At 40.3% G+C, this 24,005-nt stretch overlaps 1 protein-coding gene across 9 annotated transcripts in view; it reads right to left on the bottom strand.

Moving 5' to 3' along the window:
- Nucleotides 1-24,005, bottom strand: part of dnmt3ab (DNA (cytosine-5-)-methyltransferase 3 alpha b) — a 52,489-nt gene that overhangs the window by 16,457 nt on the left and 12,027 nt on the right. For 6 of the 9 annotated variants that reach the window (XM_076877306.1, XM_076877304.1, XM_004540231.3 and 3 more), the window contains exons 5-14: nucleotides 16,721-16,767; nucleotides 15,936-16,082; nucleotides 5,836-6,210; nucleotides 5,089-5,247; nucleotides 4,732-4,839; nucleotides 3,955-4,111; nucleotides 3,646-3,792; nucleotides 2,943-2,987; nucleotides 1,718-1,797; nucleotides 1,455-1,567 (exon numbers count right to left, since the gene is read on the bottom strand). In XM_076877306.1, the coding sequence (XP_076733421.1) occupies nucleotides 1,455-1,567; nucleotides 1,718-1,797; nucleotides 2,943-2,987; nucleotides 3,646-3,792; nucleotides 3,955-4,111; nucleotides 4,732-4,839; nucleotides 5,089-5,247; nucleotides 5,836-6,210; nucleotides 15,936-16,082; nucleotides 16,721-16,767 (1,378 nt within the window). The remainder of the gene's footprint in view (nucleotides 1-1,454; nucleotides 1,568-1,717; nucleotides 1,798-2,942; nucleotides 2,988-3,645; nucleotides 3,793-3,954; nucleotides 4,112-4,731; nucleotides 4,840-5,088; nucleotides 5,248-5,835; nucleotides 6,211-15,935; nucleotides 16,083-16,720; nucleotides 16,768-24,005) is intronic. The other 3 variants (XM_076877309.1, XM_076877310.1, XM_076877312.1) reach the window with 1 other exon arrangement.

Below are 24,005 nucleotides of genomic sequence, written 5' to 3'. Positions count from 1 at the left end.
AAATAAGTTTAAATGTTAAGCAAATTTCTTCCAGTCAGAGACTGTTGCATATAATTAAATTTTTGCTTGATGCATAAAGTTAAAAGATTAAAACTGATAAAACAAGTTAAAAACAAGAGACTTTTCCATTTGATTACATTTTGTATGATGGATTATGCAGAAAAAGTAGAAATGGGCTGAAAGATCTATCGCTTTATCACCTATTCAGGTTGTAAATCGTGTTTTTAAAAAGTAACTAAGTAACTAAGTAATTAATTACTTTTGAAAAAGTAATCAGTAAAGTAACGGGATTACTTTTTGGGGGAAGTAATCGGTAATTAGTTACTGATTACTTTTTTCAAGTAACTTGACCAACACTGGTCATAGGTCAAGCACAGTTTCATTATCACTCTTTGTTTTGTATTTAAAAGGTGTAGATAAAAAGGTTTTTAATGGGGTTTGTGGGTTTTGAGAAGCAGCAAGTTATCGTTAACACTGTCATCCAAATGTCAAATGCCACCATCCAAAAATAGCATTGTTTGTGATCAGTCCAGCATGCCTCTGACAAAGCTCAATCTGTTCTCAATGGTATTTTTCTAGACTTCAATCTAACTGTGTGAGAACACCAGTCTGTTTCTTTATGTTTAACAATGCTCTATTCAACAGAAATACAGTGCAACCACACTTTATAAAATATTTGCTATCAGCAAGTTCTCCACTGGGCTGCCACGATGTTGCCTTACATCACTGCTACGAGATTAGTGACCCATCACAAAGCCTTTATTGTGCATCCAATATGAGCAGTGAACGCACAATCCTGCTATCTGTGCTGGAAAAACAACTGTAAATTTAGAGGCAAGTACTGTCCTATTCAAAAATAAAAAATATTGCTGTTATTTGCTACACAGCTTCACAATGTTCTTTATTAAGCAATAATTTTATGAGTATTTTTTATGACAAAGAGATTTGAGAACAAGTCAATTGGCTGATTATCCTGTAATAAAGGTGTGAAGAAAGCATATGAGAATTTTGCAAAGATTGCAAGTTTTTTTTAAAGACCCTTTCATACTCTACTAACAGTAGATTTAGGTTATGGAAGGTCAGTTTATTTTTAGTTTCTTGTTCTTAGCTCACAGGAGTGCCACTTGGTGTGGTCTTCTGCTGCTGTAGGCTTCTAATGCTTCAAGGTTTGACGTGTTGCAAATTTAGAGATGCTCTTCTACATACCTCGGTTGTAATGAGCAGTTATTTCAGTTACTGTTGCCTTTCTGTCAACTTTGCACCAAGAAAATCCCTCATAGCTATGGTTTTAAAAATCCAACTGTTGTCTTGACCACTTAGCATATCAAAACTATAAAAAAGGCTGTGCTCAGGTCAGGTAATGTGTAGCTGTATATGTAGACTAAATCTAGTTCTACCAGACTCCATGCACATCCATGTAATTGCAACACAGGCTCTCATGGTAGAAACCTTACCGACAACAATTGTTGTTCCCACACATGAGCACCTCTCGTCCCCCGCAGCAGATAGTGCAGTATGACTGGTAGCCGTCGTCGTCGTATTGATAAGCACATTCTAGGAAGCAGTTCTGCAAAAAATATCCAAAATATACTCTAAGACACGGGGTCACATCAGTTGCTGCTTAAAATATGTGTTGTTTATTAGGAGCTTTGAAATTTGCTGTGACTTTTAATAACACCCTAGTTGAGTCCAAGTCTAAGCCTTTATCGCAGCTTACCTTGCAACTCTGACACATTCCTCCAGCAAAAAGAGGGTGCTCAAGGCTAACATTCAGACTTCCACAGGAGATACAGATGTCTGCAGTAAGAGAAACACCGTGTTAGTATTTAACAGGCAGAGCTCTGAGAGGAGTGAGCACCCAGAACTCACACCTCTGTGAAACAATTTGAATATCTATGAGATACAGTTGTGGTCAGAAGTTTCCATACGCTCATCATGGGACACGAAGGGTAATTTGTACTTTTAATGATTTCCTGTTATTTTTCCAGAGTGGGATGATTGTACAGCATACATCTTTGCACTAGTTTTAATTTATTTTGGATTTTCTCTTATCTAAACATGGTCAGAAGTATAAATCTTTGAATAACTGGTGCTGAAGGTTCTGCAATGTCTTTTAACTTGACAAGGCCTGTTAGCTTCTCATTAGTGATCATGACTGGTAGTTTCTCTTTGCCAGCATTACAGAGGATAGGCAACAACACCAAGAAGCATGCTTAGAGTAGTAAGGGTGAGTGTTTCAACCTAGAAACACTTCGCTATCCAGCTGTCAGGTAATTGTCAAGCATGGTGGTAGCATCACCCAATCCTTTAACTTCACCTCAAATCAACAGCTGGTTGAAACTTTGATATAATTGGATGTCCCAGCTGGGCAACGATCCCATATACACATCAAAACTGATTTTAAAATGAATAAAGCAGGCTAAAATTAAGCTTCTGGAATGGCCTTCCCAAGGCTTCAACCTGAACCTTATTGAAAATGTGTGTACTATGTACCAGAAAACCAACAAATTTAAATTAATTCTGTCAATACCACCTAGAAGACCAGTCAGATATACAGCCATAATTATTCCAGAAGCTTGCTGATGGCTCAGAAGGGTTGAGCTGCAACTTGCTAAGAGAGACTGAATGAAATGTATGTTTGAGCCCCAAATTATTATTCATGACCATAAGTGTGTGTAAACATTGACCACAACTGTAGGTCTAGATCTAGTTAGTTTAGCTATCAGGTTATGAGAAAACAAACAAAGCTGCTAATAAGGTAGATGAAATTACAGAAAACCCATTTCCTCCTTTTTACTCATTGTTATTTTGTGAACACAGATGCATGCATATAATCGGCTTTGCCCGTCAACAACAGGTACAAATAAGAGGTGTGTCGGTGCCTCCTGAGAGGCCCTTCGGTGTTGCTACAAGCAAGAGCACACAGAGAACATTTCACTTACCCTCTAAGCTGCGGCACTTTTGTCTCACTTCATAAACAAGTCGCTCTGACACAGAGAAATGAAGAATCTGTGTTAGTTCCTTCATTTTTTTTAGAAGTAAATTCAAAAAAATATAGGAAAAAATAAATAAAACTAAAATTTAAGATGGTATCACGCAAATAAAACTTCTTCGCCAAACATGTCAGAAACCACTTAAAGTATCAGTCATCATGATAATCCCTGACAGCACAAATGCTTTCATGATATATAAAGAAATAATGTAACAAACAGATCATTTGATGGGTCAGTCAAAATACACATTTGGTTATGTTATTGTTGGAGTTTCCTCTGTTTTCCTTGTATTACTATGGGATCTTTATTTTACATTATAAAGCACCTTAAGGCAACTGTTGTTGTGATTTGACACTACATAAATAAAACTGAATTGAATTACACTTCTTTTCTTCTTTTGTCATTTGGAAGAGACGGAGGATGAGTAATACTTGTAATAAAGACAGGGCACTGTCTTTCTAGATAGCATCTATTTATTGTCTTTAGAGCAACCTGAATCTTTTTGCCTTCTCACGTCACTTGCTAATGGATCTCTTGTCCATACCTTACCTCCCAGACCACTATAGTGATGTAAAACACCGCCGCAACCTCCCCAAGGAGCTGGACACAGAGTTCATGACTCCAATATAACCCAATAAATGAGGCACGTTACCTCGTGTTCTCTCATCAATGATGTCCTTGACCTTAGGTTTCTCTGCTGTGCTTTTGCGAGGCTTTTTGGCTGGAGGAGGTGTATAGGCTGCTGCTTCTGGCTCTACCCATATTTCAGGATAAACTTCTTTGTATGGGTTACGCTCCTCTGGGGTGCACAACAGAAGCAAAAAATTAATATTGCACCAAATGTTACGGATGTTTTTAATTACCAAGTGTATAGAATACATCTGCTATGCCATTATATATAGCAATTTTTAACTCTTCCAGATGGGTCATAAATAGGGTTAAAATAGTGATGTCATCTTACCTTCTGGTGGCTCCAAGCCTTTGGGTCCAGTGGGCTGAAATCCTGTCATAGCCCACTCAATCATCTGCTTGTTTAACATTTCCACGGATTTTGAGGTCTCTGTCTCATCACTGTCAGGGCAGGCCATGAAGGCCTTTCCTGCCCGGCTGCTAGCCACCTACAAACACATTCAAAACGTTTTTCACCAAAAATGTATTCTTATTCTATGATATTTACAGTAAAGATCCTTTAGTCCCATTCAGTTTAATACTATGCCTAAAATGGGTGGATAATTTGAGAGGGCTCTGCCTGCGGGGCGTCTTGGATAATTTTGCTCTTGAATTTCTCATTGAGAGCACTTATTTTGAAATTACTTCTTCGTTTTTTTTGCATTTGGCTCTCCAAATTATGGTAATTGCAGAAACGTTTCTGCAATTTTCATAAAGCTTCTTAAACACCCTCTTCCTGAGATGCTCAAAAAGACTGGGGAACATGGAATAAAGTTACTTCTTATTCTATATCTGCAAAAAGACACAAAGACACAAACAAGATGTGCCATGTTAATATTCGTGGCCTTTCTAAAGAACCATTGCAGCTGCTTCAACCCTACTTCAAGTCTTTATGCTATGCCAAGCTAAGTGTCAGTAGGCTTTGGTTTAATGCCACAGCAGATATTGAAGTCTTTACATGAAAGATTGAAAACATGTAAAAAATATGAATGTCAGATACATTCGCTTTGTAAGTTTAAAGGTTTAACTACAACGAAAGCTGTGCCCTAAAATCTTCTCCCATGCTCACCTGTAAGACTTCGTAGATGGCTTTCCTGTACATGGGCTGCTTGTTGTAAGTTGGTTGGTGAAAGGCATTGTTAAAGGAACTTAAAGGCAATAGTTTCTCTACACAAACCTGTGAAAATACACATAAAAATAAACGATTGTTTACACCGCATGTTTAAAGGAATCGTGTTGAGGTAAAAAAAACTTTCCAGACATTGAGTTTTCTGTTTATATTCTAAAGGATCATCTGGCTGAGTAAATAAAACCAATAAGCTCATTATAAAGTCTGTGGCTGTCACTATAAACAGACGTCTGTTTTGCTTGAAGAAGAAAAAAAAAAGACCTAACAGCAATATTAATGTTGGCTCTAAAGACTCACCACTGAGAATTTTCCATCTCCAAACCACATGACCCATCTGGTTCCCTCAGCAGCTCTGCTACGTCCCGTCATCCACCAGGATACGATGCGGCCTGGCCACCAAGAGAATCCTCGGAGCTTCCCCCAAACCAGCTCGCCGATGCCAAAACCACGACCGTCCTGCAGCCAAAAGAAAAGACAAATCATCCCCTCTGCTATGACTTGTGGGCAGAGTTGTGAAACCTTTTTTCAACAGCCTGTCTAGGGATATTTTTTACTTTTTGGATGGTTAGATCGCTTAGATAAAAAAGTTTATATGAAAATGGTGACCGTAGCAACATCACAAATCACCTTTTTTTTCTGAGAAAGCTAAACTCACTTTCCCATAAAATTAACAATGCTAGGGATTTTTATGTGGGAGAAAACTATGAAAAAAGTACAGCTTATGAAAATAGGTTGAATAATTGCCGAATTAAGTAATTGATTTACACATATCTACTCCAAATAACCGTTAAATTAGTGCATATTTAAAAACCTGTCATTTATTTGAATGCTTCGTTTGCCCTTTAAAGTTTGCAGATGTCACAATCAGAATTCTTAACAATCCCAGAAGAAATTATGTAAATATCTGAAATGAATACATTCCCAGAACGTGACCGGCTACCTTGCATGATAAAGATGAACCCTCACCGTCAACTGGATCCTTTATCCAGTACAGACTAGCTTACAACCAGACACGAGTCAGTGGGAAACCCAAAATGATCTTACCTCATACTCAGACTCAGTGTCTGGAGTCTTGGGGGATGTCTTGTCTTCTCCTTCGATGGCGACAGGCTCTGGGGTCGTGGCCACAGTGGGGGAAGCTGGGTCAGTAGGCTGTTGCTGCTGTTGCTGCTGCTGAGGTGGCTGCTGATGTTGCAGTTGTTGCTGTTGCTGTGGCAGCACCAGCGGTGATTGCTGTTGATACTGAGGCTGTGACTGAGACTTAGTGTGTGGCTGCGGCTGCAGCTGCTGCTGCGGCTGCTGCTTTGAAGGCTGTGGGTGTTTGATTATTGAGACCTCTTCATTCCGGGTCTCTGTTTCATTATCCTCGTGATCCTTCATCGCGTTCATTGCTGACATTTGTTTGGCCTTTTTCTCTGCCTGAAACAAAGCCAAGTGATAACAGAGATGAGGACATGATGCGTGCAGTCACTGAGTTTAAGTAAGTTTAAGCTAGATATCAAGATATCAGGAATTTACACTATTAGAGGATTTAAAAAAATATAATTTACAAAAAATATGTATAAATGTGACCAAATCAGACATAGCTGTTTGTATATTAATACAAACAGCTGAAGAATAACTGTGAAAAAAGAAGAAAAAGAAGCCACTTGTGATGAAGCTAACCAGTAAGAGCACAAAGCTGCACTTTCTGGATTGGCCATTTGAGGCTGGCTCCAACAGCAACTCAATAACCATACCCTCCCATGTTAAAACATGGTTTTGGTATTTATAGAAAAATTACTGCCCTCACACCAGCTGTGCAGGATCTGATTTGTTAACACCTCCGTTTTAAATATTATTAAGCCTTAAATGTAACAGCTAGCTATGTTCCAGACTTCATCTGCATCTCTCATTTTGTGTCTTTTCATGCAACTGTGTAGGGGTGGGCGGTATAAACGGTATATGGTAGAAACGATATAAATTTGGCCAGCAGTAGATTTTTACTATACCGCTCTACCGCAATAGCACATGTTGATGGTGTCATTATCAAGCTGCGCCTGGTTGCAGCGGCTGCAAACAACATCATCTAACATTGGGTAGGATGTTTTTTCGGGTAGGATGGATTCCCAGAACACCGGGCGACAGTAATAGCAAAGAGACAAAGCACTTCTGGAATATGAGGAAAGTCAAAAACTGCGCTTCCTCCACTTCCCTACCATTGATTCATTAATGCCGAATTCCCTCGCAGCTGCTCTATTCCCATGTTGTTGCTGTATATTAATGACTAACCTCGTATTGTGGATGGATTATCTTAGTTGTTCTCCTGACTGAAGTTTGGTCCGTTTATAGCATCCTGCTATGCAATTGCATTTGTCCCTAACCAGCAGAACCCTCACGTTAACTTTTATCGAGTGGAAAAAAAGTTAACGTTCATCCTTCAGCTTCACTGTGCTAATGTTATGCTAACATAGCTGTTTTGCTAGCAATCACGTAGGACATTATTATATACCAGCTAGTCCAACTTCAGTAACCCTACAAACGTCACTGCTTAGTTTTCTGTCCTCATTTATGTTGGAAGTGATAGCAGAGCTGTACGTTTGAATTTCTTCAGATATCTCTCAGTCAGAACATGGCATGTCATGTTTAGGTGGAAACCAGCGAGCTAACTTCCTGCTAACTTCTAACTCCGTTGAATGGTAAATGGTAAATGGCCTGCATTTGTATAGCGCTTTTCTAGTCCCTAAGGACCCCATTGTGTTGAATTTAATAAATTCTGTTTTCATGGATGCCTGGATGTTAAACTTAATTGTTACAACTGGTAAAGCAGCAACGCTGATCATTTTATTAAAGATGAAATAATTTAGACAGTTTTTAACTGTCAGTAATGCCGCAGTGTTCCTTTGACTTTGGGACCTGAAGGAGATGGAGTTTTGGACCCAGATTACCAGGCTCCTGACTACGGTAGCCGTAATGCTCCGAGGCGGTGTGGCTTCATAGCTTACCAAAGTCGTACTAAAGCATTTTTGACAGATTTTTGAGCGCCGTGTACCACATAAAATCTGTTTGAGGTCAGTAAGCACAACCAGAATTCATACATAAGCCACACTGTCGATTTTTGAGAAAATTAAAGGATTTTAAGTGTGCCTTATACTTTGTAAAATACGTTATACAGAAGAAAAGAATATATCGCAATATATATCGTTACCGCACATGCTTCAAATTATACCATGATATGGATTTTAGGCCATATCTCCCAGCCCTACAACTGTGTGACAAATACTGACTTGCTGTGCAAATAATTGTACCTTTTCAAAAATTCTGAGCACCAGTTTTGGTGAGTGATACTTTGTTTATATGTTACTTGGCGCTAATTAGCAGCTGTCTTTTTCAGCATGGTAGCACTAGCTAATAACTTAACTAATACCCCACCAACTTGTCAAGATATGTAATGAAGCACAGGAAACCCAGGTACTTGCAAAAAAAAAAAAAAAAATCAGCCAAGCAATGATGAAACATCAAGATTTCAAATATTTGCTGTCTTAACTTCATTTACTACAATATTTCTCAAAACGCTGTGAAAAATCTAGCTTATTTGAACCAAATCCTCATATAACATACCTCTTGGCTATCAGAGCAGAAACCCCCACGCTTTGCAGCTAAACATGGGTGTGCGACCCTTTAGCCTGATAACACTGTGTGGTTTGTGTTTGATGGACAACCTACTGAAGTGTTAAACTGAAGCTTAATCATTTACCAACGTCCTTTATGTGAGTATTTATCAATTTGCAACATTCTTAAACCACAAAAATAGGCACAGTTTGACATTTTCAAGTTAAAAAATTAATTGAAAATAAACAAAGGTAGATAAATGATGTGTAACCTGTGCCTCACTTCTAGGCTGAGCTACTGTAATTCGTTATAATCAGGTTGCTTTAAAAACTCCTTGAAGAGCCTTCAGTTGATCCTGAACGCTGCAAGGGATGGATCAGGTGACACTGAACCCTTCTTTAGTAATGCTGCAACAGGCTTAGGCTGCTAGGGGGGGCTTCCTGTTGCTCATTCAGTCTGTTTTCAGTACCTCTGTTAATACATCACTAAATCACATTTAATCTTTATTAATTATTAAATATCTCTCCCATCATGAATCTTTTGTCCTGTCTTCCTCCTGTCATGCCCAACCGGTCACAGCAGATGGCTGCCCCTTCCTGATCCTGCTTGTGGTAAAGGTTTCCTCATGTTAGAAGAGTGTATTTCCTTCCTACTGTCACAAAGTGCTTGCTTATAGGGGGTGGTGTGATGTTTCTTTTTGTTTTTTGTTGTTTTGTTTTTTTTTTTTTGGGGGGGGGTCTTACTAACCTCAAGGAAATATAAACGCAATATATCAAAGAAGTAAAAATTAAAAAAATTAAAAAAATGTAAAACTGCCAAAATGTCTGTGAAGGTTCTCAGTCATCCAGGTCATCGTAGTCAAAGGAGCTTGCAAAGAAAAGCGTCTGGACTTCTTTAAGTTGCTTGAAGACGTTTCACCTCTCATCCGAGAAGCAGTAAAACTGCCAACAACTTCTATGGACACAGTTTTTTACTCACAAGGGTAACAATTTGTTACGCAGCCCAGTCTTCCATAAATCTGGTCATGCATGAAATGCTTCCCTCAGATATAGATATAGCTGTACAGAGGCTGACGGATTTGAAGCTATTTAGCTATAGAACATAAGAGGCACGCCTCATTTCTGCTGTGTAAATGCAGAATGGTAGCCTTTGCAAACGCGTCTTTATCTCTGCGTGTGAGACCTATTCATCAGCAGCACTGAATACAATAACTCTATAGTGTACAGACCTGCAGTGTATCGTTCACTTGGTTTGTGGTACCTGACACTGAACCGCTAGGTCGATCAGAGAGGACGAGACACAGCCGGGACTTAAGCCTCTCACAGCAAATCCCCAACAGCTGCACTCATTCTGATGTCCCTCTCTCTCTCTCTCTCTCTCTCTCTCTCTCTCTCTCTCAAACACACACCCAGTAGGGCTGTACTGCGAACACGTGCTAACTTTCTTCTTCCTTTCTTTCTTTTCCTTTGTCACACACAGAATATATGCAGTACCATATGTAAACACGTGCTGGTCATACTATAGGCTCCACGTGAGAGCAGTGCTGCACAGCTGTGCTTACTTTTGCTCAAGTGTTTCTCAGGTTCTCATATCTCACTCAGAGGCTCTGTGGGAAGAGGAGGAAAAAAAGTCAAACAGCAGAGAGGCTGAGAGAGAGTATAGCACAACGCTCCGTCCTCTCCCCCAGTGTGACTAGTAAACAATAGTGCCTTTAAGGGGAGGTAGTGCCGAGCATGGGGAGGGGTGTCGGCGCAGAAGAGTAGAAACATGTGCTCTTCAATCAAGAGGCTCTGCTGTGGTTTATAAATATCTGTACTGTAGTGCGGGATGGATGGTTCAAAGCCCTCGGCCATATGTGTTAGGCCTCTTGGCTCCAGTACAAGAACACTGAAGTTAGTGTTCGAGAGCCCTGCGTGAATGTGCGGTTCCAGTTGGTAAAATACAAAAACTACCAAATGCCAGTTAAGCTGACATAGTTTGTGGTGGAATAATCCGTGTTGTTATGGGCAAGTGAGGAGGGCAGTCACTGGTGTAGCTGTGACGAAATGAGCTGACTTAAGACTAACTGGAAGGTTAGTTAGTCTTGGTTTAATGAATTAAACTGGCACAGTGAGTTTCTTCATATTTGTTGACTGGTAATTGCAGGTATACAGAGTTATCTGTAAAAGCCAATGAAGCACCTTTTTCCTGCATTCGTTTTTGTGTTTTTAGGACTCGGCTGTCTCCATGACTCCTTCTCCTCGGAGCCAATGAGAAAGTGACGCTGAAAATGCCAGTGGGGGGAGGAGAGAAAGTACAGTGGCTATAAGAACCAGATATTTGTCTTGCCCCCTTTTGGGGGCCTCACAGTGTGTGTGCAGCTCCACCAGCAAGACAGGCCCTCAGAGTCTAAAGGGGAAAATACGAAAGGAGGTAGCAGAGACACAATGCGGTCTTTATCACTTACACACGCCTGCCCGTCACTGACAGCTTAGAAATACCAGATACCAGAAATACCATATATCCGCTGTCACGCCGTGCTGAACAACAATACCAAAAATGACAGCAGACATACTGTAGTTGTAAAAACACTCCAAAATAAATGTGCTGAAAACAACTACACAATCCCCCTTCCCCCACCCTCCAAAAAACTATGTTAAATGTTCTAAAGTATCATGCAAGACTAAGCTTCCAGTGATCGTGGACTTTGTTATGAGCAGAGAGAAAACAGAAGCTCTGCAGGCCCCTGGCAGACTGTGGAGACATGTTGGGCGCACAATAAGGGATAATCAGACTTAGAGGCTGTGCTGCATGATACCCTGAGGGCTCAAGGGGTGACAGAGTGCACTGCAACGGAGGAAGAAAAAAAAGAGAAGTGATATTGGTCTCTGGGGTGTGCAGATGATACTTTACTATCAAATCTGGCAGCACTTGTTAACAAAAAGGTCACTTTTACTGCATAGCTGCAGTCAGCAACTGTCTATTATATGGTTATTAACTTTACAAGTTATAGACGTCTCAGTATTTACGGGTCAAAGATTTAAAAGTGCAGTTGCTGAGATGAAACAACACTGTGCATGTTAAAAATAATATGATCCAGCTACAAAGAGAAAATCAAATCTGATTACAGAGAGAAGCGTGTTAAAACTTCAAGAAAAAATGCCATTTAGTCAAAACAATCAGGTATCCTAAACATTAGACGAAATACACTGTCACAAAAATTACACTGAGCCTTTGAAACAACACAAAAGAGTGTGACCTTTGAATGCAGTAGTCTGTCATGCGCAACAGGCAGGGGAGGCACAGCGGGGACTCATTTGTGTGACTGTGTGATGGATAATGCAGTGAGATGTCTTTTCAGTGCAAAGACCTAAGCTTATCTGCTGAGCAGAACTGCAGCAAAATAATAAAAACTAAAGCCACAACAGGTGTAGTTAACTCCAAATGGAGAATAATCTGATCCTAAGCTTTGAAAAAGCTTTTAGCGTGGAAATACTTTGCAAAAATGCACAAATGTCAGGTTCAGCGGCTACTGCTTTCATTAGGCTGTTTTTAGCACTGATCCCTACAACATGAGTGTCCTCGGAAGAGGGGGTGCGGGGGGTCACATCGCCCAGAAAATACGTTTTAAAAAAGGCCATCTGTTTCTCATTGTATTACATCCCTTTAAGAGATAATTAGGAATTTTACAGAGCTACCCATGAATACATAAATCAACTTCTCCATTAATCCACAACTAGAGTTGTTAACAAAAAAAGCCACTTAAAATATTTCTAAGGGATTGAGTTTTTACAGTAATCTATGTTAGGAGTCAAACAGAACAAAGTGCACAAAGATAGGAAGAAAAGGGCTTCACTTCACACTTTTTCTAGGTGCATGTTATGTAAGGTGAAGGATACCGGCACTGAGGAAATAAAAAACAAACATTTTTTTCAAAAGTTAAATATACTTCACCTCTAAAAACAATGCTATTCTAACATTTCTAGCTGCTGCTCTGAAGCAGGAAATAGTTTGAGCAAGTATTCAACCCAGGGGAAAAAGTTTTTTTCATGCCAATCAACTTTTTCCCAAACACGGCTAAAGCTCCCTGCTCCCTCTTCCTTTTTAAAGAGACGTTTCCCTTTAAGCCGTGCAGAGCAGATGGTCCACAACAATTCTCGTGGAAATACCTGAAGTCAGCATATTCGCCTCGCTGTAAGCAGGCTAATCAGACATGCACACTATCCCCCTGTGTTATCAAACAAACAATGCAGTGCACATACCCATACACGCCAGCGTGCAACCCTCATAATCCAGTGTGGGGCTGAAGTTTTTTTTCCACCCCCACTCTTGGCGTAGGAGAGATCGCTTAAAAAAAGAAAGCATGAACATTTCTTTGTCTGGGAATTCAGGGTCAGGTGATTGCCGACAGGAACGCTGGTTGGCTAGAGAGGACTTGCAAAGTTTTGGCAAGGAGCCAAGAGGCTCTCTTGCAAGCAGGGTTGGAAATTTGCTGCAAACCTCATCTTCACCCTCATATCCATAGCACAGAGTTCATTTCCATAGCTGGGGGAGGGGTCCTTGGAAGAATGGAGCAGGGAAAAGGAGAGGGAGAGACCGAGAAGTCCACTGTAACACAGGGCAAATGAAACAAACAGGGATCCTGGAGAAAGTGCAAGACAGCCTTTCAACAACATATGGCCCCTGTTGCAGCAGAATGCAACAGCAAAGATCTTTGTAGCAAGAGCAGAACCAAAATTACGGGATATGAATCATATCAAGAAAGGGCTTTTATGTCAAAACAAATCACCCTTTTATGCAAATGAGTTCAAAGCTTGCAAAAAGCCAGATAAGAAAAGGATGGGGAAGGGGAGGGGGGGAGCAGGTACATTCAAAATTTGCATCTTGCAAATCCCCATAAATCCCTGTCTTGTACAGCTACTTCTTCAAGAGTATCCACCTCTGTTTGGAAAATGTGAACTACCCACTTTGTATTTTATGACATTTCACTCGTAGGACTAATTTGGCAATATTTTCTCTCTGGAGACACTTTTACGGTCCCGAGGAGAGCAGAGGGAGAAGCGAGCAGCAGAAGAAATGGAAGACTCCCCATTATGTAACAGATGAAGGTAGGTGCCATCACATTACTATGAGGATTAAGTAAGCAATGTGGAGAATTTTACAATGATGAAGGATGATCTATCATCATTCACAGATGATAAATGTTCTAAAAAGAAAAATCAAGGATAAATATTTGCCAGAAGATAAAAGAGCAAGCTGTGTGATTGTTCTGAGTGTAGTTAATGGATATAAAATATTGTTTGAAGTGTGTTAACAGGTAGCACAGAGGTCTTCATAAAACCTGCGTAAAAATCCCCTCCTTTATTTGGAAGTGGCCACTGGTTCTGGCAAAAATAAGAAAAAAAGGAAGGCCAACTGTACCACAATGCAACATCATCCAACAGTAAAATTAGACAAGTGGAAATTCCTGGTTTGCAAATGCTGTTTGATTCAGCAAGAGTACTATCAGGGACCATAAAAACAGATCATATTTCTCCTATTTCAGCTTCTCTTTATTGGCTTCCTTCTAAATCCAGGAATGACTTTGAAATCCTTATTCTGACAAAGTCCTGAATCATTGGCCTCCAACATATTTTTTTGTATTAGAGCAGTTCACTCTCAGAGTGTAGACTAAAAGTAGAATGGGAGGCAGACCCTTCAGCTTTCAGGCACTTCACCTGTGGAACCTCCCAGTTTGCATTTGGTAAACAAGCATGCTCTCTAACTATCATATTTGATAAAGCTTAGAGTTAGCGCTGTACTCGGTGACCCTGGACCTTCCATTAATCTCCTAGAGACTGAATGGCGACCGCCTGGTCAGAAAAAATATATATGTAATTAATCAAAAAGATGATGACATGCAAAAAAATTTCTTACAACTGCTTTGGTTGCTAGTATTTCGCTGCAGTCGCCCATACAGAAGAGGTCAGCTTGTCTAAAAGCACTCCAACTACATGCTAAACCATAGGGAGTCTGTGAAGAGTGGAATGCAAACAATAAAAAGGAAACCATTTATTTTCACAGTAAAAGTTGCATCTTTTGAAGTGTGTTGGTTTCAGCAAAAAGGGACAACTTTTACTTGAATAGCAAAAGTTCTACTTTTGCACTTTGCAAAAGTAGAACCTTTTCAAGTTTTGCAACCACATGTTTGCAAATCCATGCAACCACAGCCACAGAAATCTGCTGCTGAACAAACCAATTAGGTTTTTGATGCAGCACCTTCTTTGCATCCAATCTCACCCAGTAGCAGCCAGCAACCTCGAGGAACCACTCAGCAACCTGTCAGGGCATACACATTTTTCTCTACCGACTGGAGATTGGCAGGGGGTTGCCAACCTGTCTGAAGACCTGTGCGACTGAGGCCTTAGTTATGCTGCTACCAACTGAAGCTGCTGGGGGACTTCCCATGATGCACTGAGTGCTTCTTTTCGACTCATGATGCAGTTACATGCCACTATAAAATCTACTTTCGGCAGCCCCATTATTCAATAGGGATTGCTACAGCTGGTTGCTCAGTATGTTTGATTTGGCAATACTGTCAGGGGGGCTTTACTTTAAAATACAAAACACCTTGAGGCGATTGTTGTTATGATTTAGTGCTACATATAGCTATATATACAAATTAAATTTACTCTGCAACTGTTGGGTTGAAAGATGAAATGATTGCTACTGTGATTACGTTTCAAAGCAGTAAAGTCGGCTGGTGTTTGTCCAGCAGAGGAACTCTGACTTTGTCTATAATACGTTCTGCAGTACAAATAGCAAAGTACACAGCACAGCTGCAGATGGTGGGCAGAGTCAAGCAGTGTCTTCACATCAAGTTGTTAACAACCTTACAAATACATTGCTAGAATTTTTTTAAGTGCATCTATAATACACTACTTTTTTCTATTTGACTGAATACACAGGAAGCAAATGGGTTAATATGCTGATAATTACTTTTTTTACTCCTGAATCCTTTCCCATTAAATTATGAACCCGTGCCATATATAAGCATCTGCGAAAGCTTTGAAAATACTACTCTTACAAGATCATCCTCACACTGGACTTCTTTAATTTTTAAACACCATTTCTTAAATCTAAACTTAGTCTGATCTAGCCAATTAAAAGTACATTCGATATTAACAAAGACAGAGGGAGAATCTGTCCTTAGGAGACTGCATTGGCTGGCTCAGCTTCAACACACCAAAAGCAGTCAGAATGATGCAAATCGAAATGTAACACATTTTCATCCAGGAGGCATGAATCATATCAACACACCAAACGAATGCTATTTACACAGCTGTGTGTGATTTCTTCTCTGCAAATGCAAGACACAAGAACTAAGCCAGGAGACACAGGAGCCTACTGAGCCAGAAAGGCCTGGAAATCCACTGAAATAAATGGTACCTTCATGAGATATCAAATGACCCATCAAATACACTTGGCAGAGCATGAATGCACTACGAGCTCTGTCTTTTACCCTGGCGGCTTTAGTCAACGCCTGTCACTCATCCTGCCGTCTGTGGTGGCTGGGACAGAGCTGGGGTACTCACCTCCATCTTCCACTTGGCCAGCAACTCCTCTCTGGTCCTCTTGCTAATGTAATAAGGGTCACCAGCCTGGAAGGTTATTCTGGGCATGGGCCTCTGACGAAGGCTGATCTCCCAACCAACTCCCCCTCGCAGCCTGCCTCGACCTCCCTGTTTAAGGCGTTAAAAAAAAAAGTTAGCTATTTGTTTTTGATTCTTCTTCTGAGAGTTTCTGTCATAAGGAAGCATCCAGATTTGTAGTAAAATGACTGATCTGTCGCTACAACCTGCAAATTAACAATTTAGGTAACAACTGGGTAATAATAAACTTAAGATGGGGTTAACTACATTGCTAAAAATATGATGTCTCGCATGCTGGTGATTGGTCAGGCAGGAAGAAATGATGTCACCATGTCTAACAGACTCAAGGCCAACAATACCGACTTATACAACAAGCTCCCAAGTGTATTTGATATTTCAAATTTATACACCATCAGGTACCATTTCTTTCATAAGTCCAAAGGCAAGAAAACGAATAGCCTCCACTTGTGTAATGGTGCTGATACAGTGTAGGCTTCTTTGCTCCATTTATGGGAAGGCATGTGGCAAAAGTTTAATGAGTAAGTTTAAAGGAATAGCTTCTCATTTTTGCCATGTTCAGTTCAGAACCCAACCGGTTTGACTTCTGGTTTGACACGAGCAAAGTAATTCACCCACTTCAATAAATGAAGCTACACTTCTGCAACGTGGGACAGTCACCTTAGCTACATTAACCAAAGAATAAAGACACAACAGGACAGAAATCTTACCTCAGTCTTTACCGCATCACTCCCATCCTCCTCCTTGTGCTCCACATCTAGAGAGAAGACAGTGACACAATGGATGGCCTGAATCATTCATAAGAGAGAGGGAGCTGGCATCGGCTTTCGCTGTATCAATGTTGAGCTTCAGTGAGCTCTCGTCCATCACTGAGCCATATTATACATATATTAATCTGACCCCCATAAATGACGTGTTTGATCAAATTAAAGTCAAGTTAATAAACTGCTGAAAGATACCATAGCCACTCCGAACATTCGGAGGGCCTGCCCAAATTATGATGAAGATGGAGGGTGGCCAGGATTACTTGCAAATGTTGTGTTTCTGACCTGATATCCCCCCTTCATGAGAAACACAACTGGCTGCCATTAACATGGCCCCTCCCTAACTACTGAGAGTGAGTTTTGAAGGCAACAGTACACTGCTTCACGTCTGTGACTCTGGGGCTGTATATAATCTCCCCGCCAATCTCCAAAGCCTGAAATGGATCGACACAGGATTCTCATTTCCCTGCAGTTGTCTTGTGTAGATGGAGATGTATGTAGTGAGGAGACACAATAGCCAGTGCTTGTCAACATTATTTTGGAAGGAAAAAAACAGCCTCCTATTTTGTGTATTAAAGCTGAGGAGTGAATAATTTACTTTGTACCTTAGCTGAGTACAATTTTGTCAAAGCTAAGTTTGGGCATTCAAAGATCACAGACTTCACAGCTAACAGGAGGGTTTCACCTCACAGTTCATTCAGTAGGAGTTTTTATTTTTATTTTATTTTTTTCTTAGTTTTAAAAGATTTATTTTCACATTTGGAACTGTTTTAATAAACCCCACTGAATCAATTTAATGGAAAAATAAAAAAGAATAAAAAGAAAACCTGACAGCTGAGGCCAGCTGGCTACAGTCCAAATGACATCTTAAATTATCCAAAAGATAACTGCAGTGTCATATCTTTGTCCACACATATAAACACACACACCTACACGCACACACGCACACTTACACAGTTACCTGCACACACCTGTTTAATAGACTTCTGTTTGATACGCCTTTCCAAGCCTATCTTTAGTTTTCCATTTTAAATATATTGTTTGGTTTTTTTTTTATTCCTTTCCACACTACACTCTTCATGATGGAGTCAGGATAACAGCTGGGGGGGACACTTCATACAAATACGCTGCTGCTGCCACAACTCAACTATTTTTCCTTCTTGGTTGTCCCAGTCAATTGGTTTAGCCCATTTTAAAATCCACTGATACCATTTAGACACATCACTTCATGATGCATTCCTGCTGGCTGGTTGGAAGACATTAAAGAGGTTGAAGCTCCAGTGCTTACTTGACCAATACGTAATGAAGTACCACAGGTTTTCCTGGATTGTCAACCTGTCTAAAACTACTGCTTATCTCCACAGACCTTGGAAGTAGGTGAAGCTGTGCTAGAAATGTCCTAAATATTAGACACTGTGAGAATTTTTTTGTCCCAGATAATCTTCGGTTGCAAGACTGAAGACTGAAGATTACATTGAATGCCTCTCGCTGTACAACACAAGCACCGTTTTGGGATTTCCATTATCTTGGACACCCCAAAATTGCAAACTGGCTTTAACACTGCCAACACTATAGAGAAGAAATCCCTCATGCATCCATGGCGATGAGAAAAATGAGTATTGATAGTTTTGATATAATATTTCTGAGGGACTTCCTACAGATTATTAGTACGGTTTACTAGACTACATTCATGCAGCAGTTAAAAATGTCTGATTGCCACTGTACAACTTTTAGAATATGATATCACACGTTAAATTATACAACAGCACAAAAGTAGTTCAAATGTAAGTAGTAGGTCAAACTAGAGCAGGGCGATATGACCAAAAATATTTATCACGATATGCATTTGAAAATTTGTGATAACGATATAACTGACGATATAATTGACACTAGACAAAATACTTTACAACTCCACAACTTTATTAGTACAAAAAAAATCCCATCAATGTATTTTTACTTAAACAAGCAGCTGTTTTTATGAGCATTAAAGTTATATAAAAATTTAACAGTGCAAATGCAAATTCCTTGCTGACAGTTTAACCAAAAGGCATTTCTAGTGGAAATTGGCCTCAGCATAACCATGTATAATATCCATAAAACTTAAAAAGAGGTTATACACACACAATACGATAATATTATGTTGAAGCACAGTACGTATCACTCTGCGAGGCTCCTGCCTACGATAGCCGTAATGCTCCGACAATCCATCAAGCGGTGCGGGTTCGTAGGTTAGCAAAGTCGTACTAAAATATTTGACAGATTTTCGAGCGCCGTGTACGACATAAAATCATTTCGAGGTCAGTAAACACAACCAGAATTCATAAATAAGGCACACGGGATTATAAGGGGCACTGTTGATTTTCAGAAAAATCAAAGGATTGATTTTAAGTGTGCCGTATTTTCCAAAGAACACGGTAATAACGTCGTCCCGCTAGCATGCTCTACCAAAAATAGTGCTTTGTTGTGTGTCTGACAGACGAAAGCTAAACCAGTTCCACACCACTGAAGTTGCAGCATTTTTACAAACCAATTCTGGTTCATCCGTTTCATTCAACGACCCGCTTTCGCCCTTCTCATTCTCCACCATGCTTTTTCCGCCATGTGCGTATGAAAAGAAAGGCACTACGCATGTGCGTTTTACCCATATTCTATCGCGATATTTCATTTTCTTATCGTTGCCCAACATTATACCGGTATTACCGTGAACGGTATGATATGGCCCAGCCTTAGGTCAAACTATAACCAGCTACAGTAATAATATAGTAATAAGAATCTTTGTAAACAAGCAAGCGTTCAAGAATTTTGAGCAATATTTAGATTTTAAGTGGATGAGTCAATCTAACAACTATAGTCCTTCATTTATAAGCAAAAAGACAACTAATCATGGATATGTGTGGGTTTAAGTGGGCAGAAACTCAGTGTAAGAAGCTAAATTTTTTCAGGGTGCTATTCTTGCCAAGAAATGAGGAGATATTCATATAAGAAAAGCTCTAACCGCTGTATTATGGCATTTTGATCCAAAAATGCAAACCTCCCAACATTACTACTGGAAAATTCTACTCTTCTTTTTAAAAATCTGTAAAAACATTCACGCAATTACATGAAATCATCATGCTTTACCCACCGCTGATATATTATTACTGCTCAAGACGCTAAAGAGTACCAGCAAGTCCAGTGTTTTGCACAGGAAAGAGTGCCTAACTGTACAGAGGAAGTTGCGAAACCGTAAGTGAGAGGTACAGCAGCGGGGTAAAGCTGTCAAAAATGGCACTGAAAATATTTGCTGAAACGTGCACTGAAACCGCAGTCTAATAAAAATGCTTCAAACACAGTAAAAGCTCCAGTTGGGATTTCCCATTAACTTGGCCATGATTTAATGTCTGGGGGTGCACACCAACAACGGCATGTTATTCATTCTTAAAAGGCATTGTTTGCCTGTGTTCAGCGGAGCAGCGAGAGGTTAGCCTGCGAGCATGGATATCACCCAACTGAAACGCTAGCCTGGCAGCAGGGATTCATGATTTATGAAAAGTTTTTCTGCCACAGTGGCTGCAGAAACATTGATAAGCAAGCCAAAATCAGCTTCATCACAGAAGCTCAAACCAGAAGCTCGTGTATTACTTTCACTATGTTTAATCTGAATGAAGGCACGTGTTTCGAAAAGGGCCCTGGCTCAGTGATATTACACCGGGGCAGCATACACACAACATTGAGGCAGCTGTGGCCTGAATTAGCATGATGGCACAGCCAGAGTACACATAACTAGCTGCTGTTTTAAAGCCCAAACACTATCATAACACTCGAGTCCTAAGAGGTTAAGGACAACTTTTGATGGCGTGTTTTCTGCACAGGATTGTTAGTGAAGTGCCCTGCAAACCTGTCCAAACAATAGTCCGCTCTCTTAGCAGCCTCTTCAAGTTGGTTCCATGTGTGGCTGAACTTGCTGCACCACCACCACCACCCCCCCACACACACACCCTGACCCCACCCCTCTCTACTCGTCTCCTTGTCCTCATCGGGAATAAGTGACTATATAACAAATCGGTGAGGCATGCACACTGCCAAGGTCACTGGGTTTGCATGAGGAGCTGGCTAATGTTGCCCACAGAGAGTATACTTTGCCAGTTTGAGTGGGTTCCAGCTCTAGTATTGCTGGAGCTCAGTTCAACTCCTGCTGGAGCTAAAGTCCTTCCTGTACCCTCCAGATGGATAACAGAAACCCTGTTTAGCTGACTATTGATCGACCGCAGTGCCTCCCACCAAGGTCTCTCCACTCTAAAAAGGATATACCAACACATTTTAAATGTTTAGTTAAAACCTTAATAAGCCCCCTGCATGGATTGTTTTGGGATTTTTTTGCAGTCTGATATGCTGTTGAGTATAATGCAATAAGGTAAATGTTAACATCATACATGCGCATGCCAGAGTGTTTGCATAACGCCTTGCTGCTTTCACATTTCTGTAAAATGTCACCATCCTTTCTCCATGTTGATTAAAAAAAAATCTTAAAATCTCAAGCAAACTTTCTGCTGTATCATCCCACATAGCTGCTGGTGAACACCATGATGCAGCCATGTCGCTAACATCTGCTGCAGATTTTGAAGGACTTGCAGAGTGCTTGCAAACCTCTACTCTGAGTATCTGATTGTGAAGGTTGTTTGTTTGACTTTGTGGCTAACGGTGCTTTATCACACTACCTAGTTCCTCTGTCTGACAAACTGGTCTGACATGTCGACAACTGGTCTTATCTTGTGAGAGAAACTTTGCTGAGACCTTTCATTTCTGTTACACAGCTAAAGTGGAAAGGAATGCTTATAGGTTGTTTCCTGCAAACTCCCACAATTCACTCTAGATTATCACGGCACAGGGCTCATTAAAAGTCGTTATCGTGGAAAAGAGTGCTGACAACCCTTTCAAAATTTTAGAGATTAGGTCATTCTTTATGTGGTCTTAATGTTTGAAAAATAATTACAAACACATTTGTCACTGAAACACTGGGAATTTACAAAGCTGCTGTTAATTTTCTGAGTTAGCATGCTCCTATATTAGACTAAAGTTGTAAACAGTGCTTTAATGTTGCACTTTCCACTGGTTTCAAATCAGTGTCCTCAAAAAAGACACATTCTTTGAATAGAGGCACGAGTAACACTTTTTCTGACAGTAATATTAGCCTTTTGACAGACTGGTCAAGTGCTTTTCAATAGTTTTAACTTCATGCAGTCCCTAATAGTATACTCCCTAATAGTTTTCACTTCATACAGTCTACTTCTAAGGCTTCTCCTCACTGTAAAAATAAAAAAAGATGCGGTGCATTGATTAGCGCTGTCACCTCACAGCAAGAAGGCCCTGGGTGTGAATCCCAGCTGGGACCTTTCTGTGTCAAGTTTACACATTCAGGTTTAACCGGTAATACTAAATCAGCTGTGGATGTGAGTGTAAATGGTTGTCCGTCTCTGGGTCTCTTCCACAGTGTTTTTTATCCTGTCTTTTGTCCAGGTCACAGCAGACACCTGCCCCTCCCTGAGCCTGGTACCCCTGGAGTTGTTTTCCTGTTAAAAGGGAGTTTTTCCTTACCACTGTTGCCAAGTGCTTGCTCATAGGGGGTCATCTAATTGTTGGGGTTTGCTCTCTATTATTCTAAGGTCTTTACCTTGCAATATAAGGCGCCTTAAAGCAACTGTTGTGATTTGGCACTATATAAAAAACTCAGTGGAATTAAATTGTCTCACTGTGTTAGCCCTGTACCAAATTGGCAGCCCGTCCACGGTGTACCTTGGCTCTCACCCTATGACAGCTGGGATAGGCTAGTTCTCCCCACGACCCTGAATCAAATAAGCGGAAGAAAATGGTTGGCTCAAAACACTTTCATGATTTATCAGAGAATTACCATCATTAAGGTAGAAATGTGGAAATCAGATTTCCATGCCATCTGCGTCCCATGCTAATGGTGAGCGGCACTGGACTGAGCTTTAAGAAATCTGACCCTTTTTCACCTGCAGCCAATATGCATATTCCTGCCTTTTGCTTGGAAGTGAAGTAACAGATCCTAGAAGCACAGATCAGGTGTATGCAGAGTGCAGACTCAGTTTGTAAAGAGTTCTGGGCACAAAGCCATCCACCTGGCAGGACCCCCGACAGGGAGGTGGCCACAACAGAGACCTGCCAGCTCCCAACAGAGGCCCGTTGCCAGGAGAGAACTTGCTCCTCCCCTCGATTTATTTATTGCACTCATCAAGGTCATAGCCAGTGTGTCTGCCGACTGAGAGTGGAGCAGGAGAGGCACGTGGCTGAGGGAGAGATAGGACAAAAAATGGAGTGCATGTGTGCTGTGATGGGTGTGTTGGGGGGGCTAAGTGATATGGTTAATCTCCATCTTGGCCTAAAACCTACCTGTCAGCAGTATTTTCTCACAACAATGCCCCACTGATTTACATCGCTTTACATGGTTGTTTTATCTCCTGGTGCACTGCGACTGGTGCTGATTTAGTCCAACAGAACAAAAATCTGATCTATACAAAATAATTATATTTGCCATAATTATTTTGTCAAATTATTTCCTGAAAAATAAATATTTGAGGCATTCTTCAGTACGACATTTCCTTTTTGTCCTAATTTTCTTGCATCCCTCTATTATAAACGATTTAATCCCGCTAATTTTAACTGTTAATGTGGCCATATTTTCAAAATGAACATGAGTAGAGTAATAAATTACATGCACTAATCATTTTGTCTGTTACGTTGTACAAAGTCCAATAAATGCAGCGAACATTCGCATTCGAGAAGCTGGCAGCAGAAACTACTTGTGCATGGAGAAATTATTAGAAAAACTGAACAGACAGATTAATAAATAATTGCTTCTTTAATCTAAAACTGCACACTGGGAGCAGAGCCTGTTCTTGTCTTATTAAAAAGTTAAACATCTGGGCATTTTCCCTAAATTTTTAATTAAGTGTTGTCTTCAAGATTAGTTTGTGAATTCATACTGTCAGAGCTGCTGGTACATGTAGTCTGCGTTTTGATGTTTTAATGAACTGCTGGATGAGTCGAAACCTTTGGGGTAAATTAAATTTGTATTCTTTTATATCCTGCTAAAACGGCACATTGTAATTAACTTAGAGGATAGCATAATAAATGTAAAGTGATCCACTCTTCTTTTCACTACATTATCTGGTAATTATCCCTTTCTTTTTTCATTACATTTGTAATTTCATTTTTGTCATATGGAGCACGC

The sequence above is a fragment of the Maylandia zebra genome, linkage group LG19, assembly GCF_041146795.1.
Source record: "Maylandia zebra isolate NMK-2024a linkage group LG19, Mzebra_GT3a, whole genome shotgun sequence".
Taxonomy (NCBI): domain Eukaryota; kingdom Metazoa; phylum Chordata; class Actinopteri; order Cichliformes; family Cichlidae; genus Maylandia; species Maylandia zebra.
Note: the sequence above shows the minus strand (reverse complement) of the source record. Positions and strands in the feature narration are given on the sequence as shown.